The following is an 8,923-nucleotide window of genomic DNA, read 5'->3' on the forward strand; positions in this document are numbered from 1 at the left end:
TGCATTGGAGAAGGAAATGGCAACCCACTCCAGTGTTCTTGCCTGGAGAATCCCAGGGATGGGGGAGCCTGGTGGGCTGCCGTCTCTGGGGTCGCACAGAGTCGGACACAACTGAAGAGACTTGGCAGACTGGTAGTGGCAGTGGGACCTTACTGCTGAGCTGGGAAATGTGTAGAAACCATGGATTCAATTAAGTTTGTGCTAGTGAACACTGTGATGGCTTGAAGACCTTAGCATTTGGTCCCCAGCACTGTCTCAAACACAATGACCCTCACTGAGTGTCTCAGCCACCCATCCCTCCTCAACTCCAATCCTCAGCAAACACATCAGGAGCGGGGAGAGCTGTGTGCTTGACAGGATCCCCTAAATGTCCCAAAAGGTCTGTGTGCATACAAGTCATCACTTTCACCTGTCCTTGGCCATGTCACAGGAGCACCATGAGGGCCTCATTACAGGTGTTTTGAGACTTTAGAAAACAGGCTACATAAAAATACTATCCATTTTATGCCAGGCTCATACAGTATTCATAGCACTTTTATTATTGTTGTTTTTATTTTTCAGAGAAACCATACAGTACAAGAGTAGGGTAACAAGAGTAGATGTCAAACATGTCCCTTCTGTCCACTGGGCTCCACGGGATGCAGGGGCCAGTGCATGGTCAGACACCCAGAACTGGCCCTGAATCCACCACCCTCCTGAGCTCCAGTTTTGCTCCTGTGCCAGCATGGAGGAGGGTAACATAAAGGCATTTTTCTCTCCTTGTAAAAGAGAAGAAAATGGGGGAGGGGGAATTATTTAAACACACCTCACTCATGCTGCAATCACGGCATTGTTTTTCCTGTTGAAACACCCTGTTGGTTTTTAAATCCCTTTAAACCTACTCGGCACCTGTATGGCCCAGATCCAAGAATTATTATCGAACCCCTCGCTTTTTATATTTAAACACGTAGGAGTTTCTGTGATGGTATCTGGCTCTTGGTTTCATTGAAAATTTCAGAGTTTCCAGAATTTTTTTTCTTCCATCAAAGCTAGAAGCGTGCAATTCTCAGACCTGATTTTTTTTTTTAATTAAGCAGAGAATGGTTCCCCCCTTAAGTTCTCCTGCTAGATAAAATAGCGTCACGGCACGACCTGGTGTTGTTCCTCTCTGAAAAACTTTCTGAAGTACTAACCAAAAGAGAGGACAGGGGGAGGATGGGGGAGGTCTCTGTCAGCAACTTACGGTGTGTGAGATGGCCTTTCTTTAGGGTAAGGACTGAGGCTGAAAGCGAAATGAGAACTTCCCGGCAAATTCATTATAACACAGGATAATGTGAGCTCGCTGGGCACAAAAATAGGCTGAAGGAAAGCAACTTCAACATCAGACCTAATTAAATACTTTGATGTCAGAAAGCAGAGCAGGCAGGGGTGGAAAATCAAATCAGACCAAAGTGAAGGACCTAAATTCAAATGGAAAGAAGAAATATTTCTCCGTCTCTCTCTCTCCTTTTCTTCCTTTGCCATGAAGGAAGAATATGATTGAGGAACAATGGGCTATAAATTCTTCAGCCAATTAGTCCAGTGACTTACTACTGTTTCTAACGCACAGAATGTCACAGGCTGTTTTGCAGCCTCCCCAAGTTGGTTTGTTAATAACAGGAAGCTAGCACTTCTCAGTACAGTGGATCAGCTACACGTGAAAATAAATGCAAAAAACCTGGAGGGGAATAGCAGCAGACCGAGAGTAGCCTTGATTTAATTTAACATTTGGGGGTCCACACACAAATGAGCATTTTAGTAGGCTTCATGGTGGAAGTTGCTGTCATTTGTAAAATATTCTGGCCAATTAGCTAATAGTGTGCTTGGATTTCTCCTGTTTTGATACAGTAATACTAAGTACATTGTGAAGCCCAATTATACAAATCATCCCCATATGCCATACCAGTCTTTCTTTATGAACTGTGTTTATAAATCCTGTGTGAGGAAATGTGTACTTCAGCAATTTAGACCATGTGTAAAAACATAGCCAATGGGATTGTCAAGAAAACAAGTTCCAGCCTAGGAAATCCTAATGTGTTCCGCTGGAATAACAGGAGGGTGCCAGGCAGCGCAATGTCTGCTTAAATATATATTGCTTTATCGTGTTTAACCGATTTAGGGGCTTCCGCTTCGCTTTCTGTTATTTTATTCTTCTTTTCTTTTAGGATCCAACCTTGGAGTTTTTGAGAAAATTTGGGATTGGTCTTCTCTCAGGCACAATAGCCTCAGTCATTAACATCCCTTTTGATGTTGCCAAAAGTAGGATTCAAGGGCCTCAGCCAGTTCCTGGAGAGATCAAGTACAAAACCTGTTTTAAAACAATGGCCACGGTCTATCAGGAAGAAGGGTAACACATTCTTATTTTAATAAATGAGCAAAACTAAAGCATTGCTAAAACTGTATTGTACTTCCATTTTGACTAGGGCCATTAAGCCCTCCTGCATTGGGTCTGTGTCTGAGAAGCTTTCGGGAATAGATGAGGAACTTTGTGAGATAACACAGTAATGAGATGTTGGCAAAAACCTCCTTACACCAAGAAACATGAGCCACGATCATTCAGTATGCAGTGTGTTTGTCCTAGAATGCCAAGGTGAACTTTCCGCTTGACAGTTTGCATAAGACGCTATTGCATATAATATGCCTTGTTCCCACATGGGCAGGAGAATGAGTGTCCTCTCACTCTCCTAATCAAAATGTCACCTAATTATATTCTCCTGGGAGAGTTAAACATGAGAGTTTTGTGAAAGTAGTTTTCTTTTAAAGTATGTGCCTTTTTCTGCTGGTCTTTTTTTTTAAGTCTTGTTTTTGTCTCTCTGCCCCTCCTCACCAGGTCTCATTCTCAAGTAGGCAAGTAATGTTTTACGATTTTGATCTAAACTGCATCATATTTCTTTTTGTGAAGACTAAGTCTTTTAAACTCAATTACAAGAGTCATTTTGTCCATATACACAGCTGTCTTAAAAGTGAGGCCTGTCTTGAACACAAAAACTATCTCGCTGATAAAAATCTTATTTCTGATGGGACAAGATCAGCATACCTTGAGTAATAAAGAATTAACTCTTTCTCTCATCCAATTTGCTGCAGGGAATACTTGGCCAGATACTATCTGTTTGGAGATTTGAAAATTTTTTTTCAAATGACTTGTTTGGGTAAATGCTGGGTCAATATCTCAATAAAGTTGAGGTGCAAATCCATTGCATGTTCAGAATAAGAATGCTTGTGCTCTTTCTCTCCTGGTTCTAGCATTTTAGCTTTGTATAAAGGCCTGCTTCCCAAGATTATGAGGCTCGGACCAGGTAATGATGTTTTCATTACTTATATCCTTCCTTCTTTATTGTTCTAGTATCCCTTTTCTTTTTCTTATTTGTGTCTATCTGTAACACAATAAAAGTTTGTCACACTGTGAAACACGGAAACCTTAAGAATAAAAAGTTGCATAGCAGTAAGACACTAAGGGAATCCAATAGATGTGTTGAACTTGTGTTATAAGGTATTATTTATGGCCTTGCTGGAGCCTGATAGAAGCCAAAGCCCAGCTTAAGTCAATAGGAAAGGATCCACAGTCAGTTGGAGTTTGAGTGGCTTCTGGCTAAAGGCGAGGATTTTCACTGAGTAAGGGACCAGCCCAATAAACCTTTCCCTGGTTCTTCTAGTTCATTCTTGCTCCTGCCTCAACTTTGCTTGACAGAGAGAAAAGCAGGAGGACTACTCCATGAACAGCCAGGGCCACTCTCCTCACAGTCGCCTCTGGGGAGGGGAGCGGGGGAAGCTGCAGCCTGGCTCTCACCTTCCTGGCTCCTGTCGGCGTGATGGTGGAGGGGATTGGCTCGGGGCCTTACCTCAGGATGCCAGCCCACAAAAAGCCGGCTGCCATTCCCACAGGGAGAGTCAGCTGCCTCTATGTAAATAGATAAGAAAGCAACTGCTGCAGACTCTACCACCTGGGCAAATAGTCTTGGATTATAAGCAACCTTGTGAATAAGTACAGAAGTATGCACTAGACCACACAGATTTTTTTTACCAGGCCACACTCACCTACTTAGACATCCTGGTAATCTTCCCCCAAACCTTCCCCTGCTCCTCCCCCCTCTCCCTTTCCCCTTCCGTCTGTCCTCCCTTTGAACACCCGATGTGCCCCTCCCCTGCCACACTCACACACATGCATATTTACGTTTAAATCTCAGCCTTTCTGCCAACCTGAGATATAGAACAGCAGTCTGTAAATTGAAGCTGGTGAACAGTTCATACTTTCATATATTTAGAAAACACTTTTACAATTCCCAGTCCATCTATCCCAGACTTCCTAGGCATTTAGCATGGATTTTTGCTTCACATTTGAGATTCAGACGTCTTACTGGTCCATGTATAAAAAGGAACTCAGTCATAAAGAATATTGGTGATTTTGTGGAACTCTCTCTGCAAGAATGTGGTGTTTTTCCTTCACCACACAGTAAAAACCTGCTCATAGACCTAGTATTAGAGAAAATCATAGGACTGACCCTCCTCCAGCATTCTCAGGAGGCCATGGGCCTGAAAAGGGAGAGTGATCAGGGAGAGTTTAGCTAAAATGGTAATTGACTGGAACCTCAATCCAAAACTCTTAAATAATCTGACCCCAAGTTTTGTTAGAGGCTTACAAATGTTTGGTTGGCTTCTTAAATGTTTTTGCATGAGGTGTCCTGAGTTGCTATGGTGTTAAATCCAATGAAAAGGGTTGTTGTGAACATAGTGTCCAGGCTAAACAAAATTGTGAATAACTGGTCTCCACTGTCATCCCAAACATGCAAGTCCTACCAACCTCAAAGGAAAGAAAGTTGTAGAGAGGAAGGTAAGACTGAAAGATAAGAGTTTTGTTTTGTTTTTGAGAGAGAGAGACAGTAAAAAAGAAAAGCTGGATGAACCTGGAATTCTCATCCTTCATTCTGGAGAAACATCCCAACTTATATACAGTTGTAAAGGGTAAAACATCTTAGTTTTATAACAGTTTTAACAGTTCTCTGTGGCTAATGATCAGGATCTCCCAGGAAAGGAGAATCTTAAAGTCTGTGGTTCAGACGCCAAATGTCACTAGGCTGAAAACTTACTCAATTCTGTGTGTTCTTGTCTTACACTGCAAACGGTTAATAAGAGGAAATACAGCAATTACATATGTATGACAACCCTCTGTAGCGCATCCCTTTTTGTTTGCCAGAGCTCCAGGAGGGCTACAGCAGCCAAGATGGGGCTAATAGAGTATCTTCATGGGTTAAAAATGAAAATTACAGGCAGATAATTATCTTTGGCATAAGGTTACACAAACATGTGCAGCCTGTAGATTAAAAAAAAGCATATGGCAGTGTGTACAAAATAAGATGAAAATCAAGTTCTATTTCTTTCTGTCAGAAGTCAGTCTTCTGTTCACATAGCCAAGTCTTCTCTAAGATGTGCTCTGGATATTTGTCCACATTTTGATTTTGTAGTACTGTTCACATACACGAAAGGACAGAGAACATCTTAAAGGGCACAGGATGTGTGCTGTTTACCGCATCGGAGAGAACACAAAATCTTTCACATACACGTGCTTCTAATGTCTAGGTATTCAGCAGCCTCAGTGTTTGTCTTCCTATATCGTATTCCTGTTGACATATTATATAGCAAGCGTTTTTGCAGCCAATTATATAACTCTTCCCTTCCCAGATAAATGATGGGTTTTATGACACCCAGTACAACTACCAGATTTTCGAGTGCAATCCATATCTCTATTTGAGGCAGATGAAAGGAATGAAGGCAACAAAAGGAGGTTGAAAGCTGGCTACGTTTTGAAATACAGATTTTAGAAGGACTCAGAAGCTATTTTTCACATTACAATTCAGTTTGAAAGCTGTAAGAGAAAACCAGGCTCATCTATCAAGCACCATCTTAGAAATGTCCTTGTTGAATGCAGCTACAACAATGCTCATTATAAACTGGAAAAGATAAATCCTTTGCCTACATATGACAAATCTGAAGGTTTCTGTTCACAGGAAAGTCACATGCCCTTACATGACTAAATGTGTATTTATTTACTTTTAAAAATTAAAAGTGCCTGAAAAAGAATCTGATGAGAAATGATGAAGGTTACAGAAACTCATGGGGAAAAAATGTATTTGGAGGCTCAAGATGGTCTTGATTTTGCTCTGAGAATTTTCCACAGTAGTTTTCTGTCTATGCGTTGGAGCTTGAGAACTGATGATTCTGAATGGCTTCTGCCTGATAGGCTGCATAAGACTCCAGGGGATTCAGAAACCCAGTGGGAAAGACAACACAATTTCACAGGATTAAAAACTGCTCTTTTCTTTTCTAGGTGGTGCAGTGATGCTGCTGGTTTATGAATACACCTATTCATGGCTTCAGGAGAACTGGTGATTGCCTATGGTGTATTTTCCCCCCTTGTGAAAATGGATTTTCATTACACAGCACCATCAGGAGGCGAGAATATCTATCAGTTAAGCCCATACAATGATAAATTATAATTATACACTTAGATACAATTATAAAGGGTAAAACAGTGTGTTCAAGAACAAAACCTATTTTGATACTTCAAAAATTATATCTAGACAATGTGAAACTGTCGTTTTAATCATATCCTTAAAACTATGAGAAAATTAATACTGTGAAGCAATGAAATATATAAACTGAATATAGAAAAGTAGCATGGAAATTAGATATATTCCATAAAAACAATACAAATTTTATGACCTATGTTCCTCTTACATGGCTTTGCAATAAAAATTCATTGTATTGATGATTATTCTTTCCCAAAAGGTAAAGAAGTGCTTATAAGTGAAAAAAATATGCCAAAATTTAAAGTTTTTATAAGGAATTAAATGCTTCCATAAATAGTATTTAATCATATACATGGAAATGTTTCTGAAGGGTACTAAAATGGCCTTTTTAAAATTTCATGTTAAAATTTGAATTGTTGGTTTATATCTCATCTGTATTTTCCTAAACCTACTTTATATTTTGCACTGTTGGTTAAAGCAGATCATATTTTTAAATTATGATATTTGAAGTCTTTTGTGACAAAGATAAAACATGAAACTAAACTACTTTTCTTCACATAGTTCCCTTTGAAAACAAGTTTTAATGCTGAAATATGTTCATGTTGAATCCAAATCTGAACTGCTCCTTAGGCCTGTTTGTGCTGTCCGTATTTCCATCAGATACCTTTTCTCAGAATTCTTACCTATGCCATTTTTTTAAAAGGATGTTTAGAATAAACTACATTTCTAGTTTACTATTTTTAAGTGATGGTTTCAGATGTGAAGTCTACTAACTTCAATGTTAACATATGTATTATGAAGAAAATGTTTCAAAAGAGAAGTACATTCTTGGCATTTGCAAAGATGCCTGTACTAACACGCACTCAAAACAAATATCTCCTTGACGTTGATGTAACGAAGCTTAATTTTATATCTGCATCCTGAAGTGATGCTCCTTCAGTATCTTGAGTCAACAAAAATATCTGCCTGTTCTAGGATGACACCTGTTCTTAACTATAACCAGGAGATCTGTCTACCATGAAGCTGTGTCACTAAAACATTTTGAAAATAAAAAATGAAAGATAACATGGTAATTATTACTTTTTATTAATTTAGAGCATTTGAAGTATAAAAATAAAGGCTTTTGACATACTGTATATACATACACAGCCTTCACTTGTACATCCTTTCCAACGTGTTCTTTAATTTATATTTCAGCCCAATACTTAATAAGAGGGTCACTAAAAGTAGGACAAAACAAGAGAAGTAAGAATGTGTCTGTTGTCCAACTGCATTCTATCCTTGCAGGTGATTCTATCTCTTGCATCCTGTGAGAGAGAGCACTGCCTCCATAGAGGCCATGAAATTGAACCTTTAACCTCTCCAAGTGGATGGGATGGAAAAGGATCTCTGAAGAGTGCATTTGCCAGGTTAAAAACACTTTCACCCCCGAAGAAACAGAGGAAAAAAGTCAATGTTAACCAATAATAATAATGTTTTTAAAAATCGAACCACCTCATCTCCCCTCCCACTTTCCTTCTCTCTTTTTTAAAAGTAGTTTTAAATCATAGTGTGCTTTGAATAGCAAATTGTATTTGGGCTTTCTCTTATCTTTTAAAATTTACTCCATGTGAGTTCACCATTGCTAAGAATGCTAAATTGCCTCCAGGGGAAAAAAGAAAAGGAAAACTTTTATAGTATTAATATTAGATTTTTAAAGATACAAGAATCAGGAAAAAATTATAAATAGCATATTAACAAGAGACTTAATTTAGATAAGGAAAATAACAGTTGTATTTCCATACAAATTATTGATATTTTTTAAAGACTCCTAATAGCCTCCTAAAAATATCTGATAAGGAATAATTCTGTACCTTGTGTCAGTTTTCTGCATGGCAGGAGAGTCCTTGTACCGTATGGTTTTAAAGTTTCCACCAAATATCGGACTGGTATTTTATTCATTTGGTTTATAGTTCTATTTTCTCACCAGACTGGGAACTCCAGATGTCAATAGGAGTTTTACAAGATCAAAGGAAGACTATGGCCCTGAGAGTTCATCTGCTCCTTCTGCTTATTCTTCTCCTGAAGTTATAATCCTCTGTTTGTAGCACTGAATTTCGGTTGCTTTAGAAATAAATGCAGTTCAAAGCTCTTTACAAGATATCTGCTGCTTGAAAAAAGCAATTCCTCGAACATAACTTGTGTGTCAGAAATCTGCTTACTGTTTATATCATAGTGATTTGAAAACCTGGCTAATCTAGCCATCTGAGTTTTAAATGAGGCCATGAAACCAAAGTGACAGAAGTGGATTGCCCCGTGGGCTGTGCACAGCCCAGACAGGAAGAAATCAAAACCACCTAACATCCATATCTAGTGATGGGCTCTGTTAGTTATTGCACAGA

At 39.0% G+C, this 8,923-nt stretch overlaps 1 protein-coding gene across 18 annotated transcripts in view; it reads left to right on the forward strand.

Moving 5' to 3' along the window:
- SLC25A21 (solute carrier family 25 member 21) overlaps nucleotides 1-7,607 on the forward strand; it is a 528,802-nt gene extending 521,195 nt beyond the window's left edge. For 17 of the 18 annotated variants that reach the window (XR_015149715.1, XM_086363516.1, XM_086363521.1 and 14 more), the window contains 3 exons: nucleotides 2,184-2,365; nucleotides 3,262-3,314; nucleotides 6,341-7,607. Coding sequence is in view for 17 of the 18 variants with exons in the window: in XM_086363516.1 (XP_086219642.1) it covers nucleotides 2,184-2,365; nucleotides 3,262-3,314; nucleotides 6,341-6,402 (297 nt within the window). In the remaining variant the exon portion in view is untranslated. The remainder of the gene's footprint in view (nucleotides 1-2,183; nucleotides 2,366-3,261; nucleotides 3,315-6,340) is intronic. The other variant, XM_086363527.1, reaches the window with a different exon arrangement.
- Nucleotides 7,608-8,923: the final 1,316 nt, after the last annotated feature.

This window comes from Bos grunniens, chromosome 21 (genome assembly GCF_055505025.1).
Source record: "Bos grunniens cultivar Pamir isolate PY7600 chromosome 21, Bosgru_T2T1.0, whole genome shotgun sequence".
Classification (NCBI taxonomy): Eukaryota; Metazoa; Chordata; class Mammalia; order Artiodactyla; family Bovidae; genus Bos; species Bos grunniens.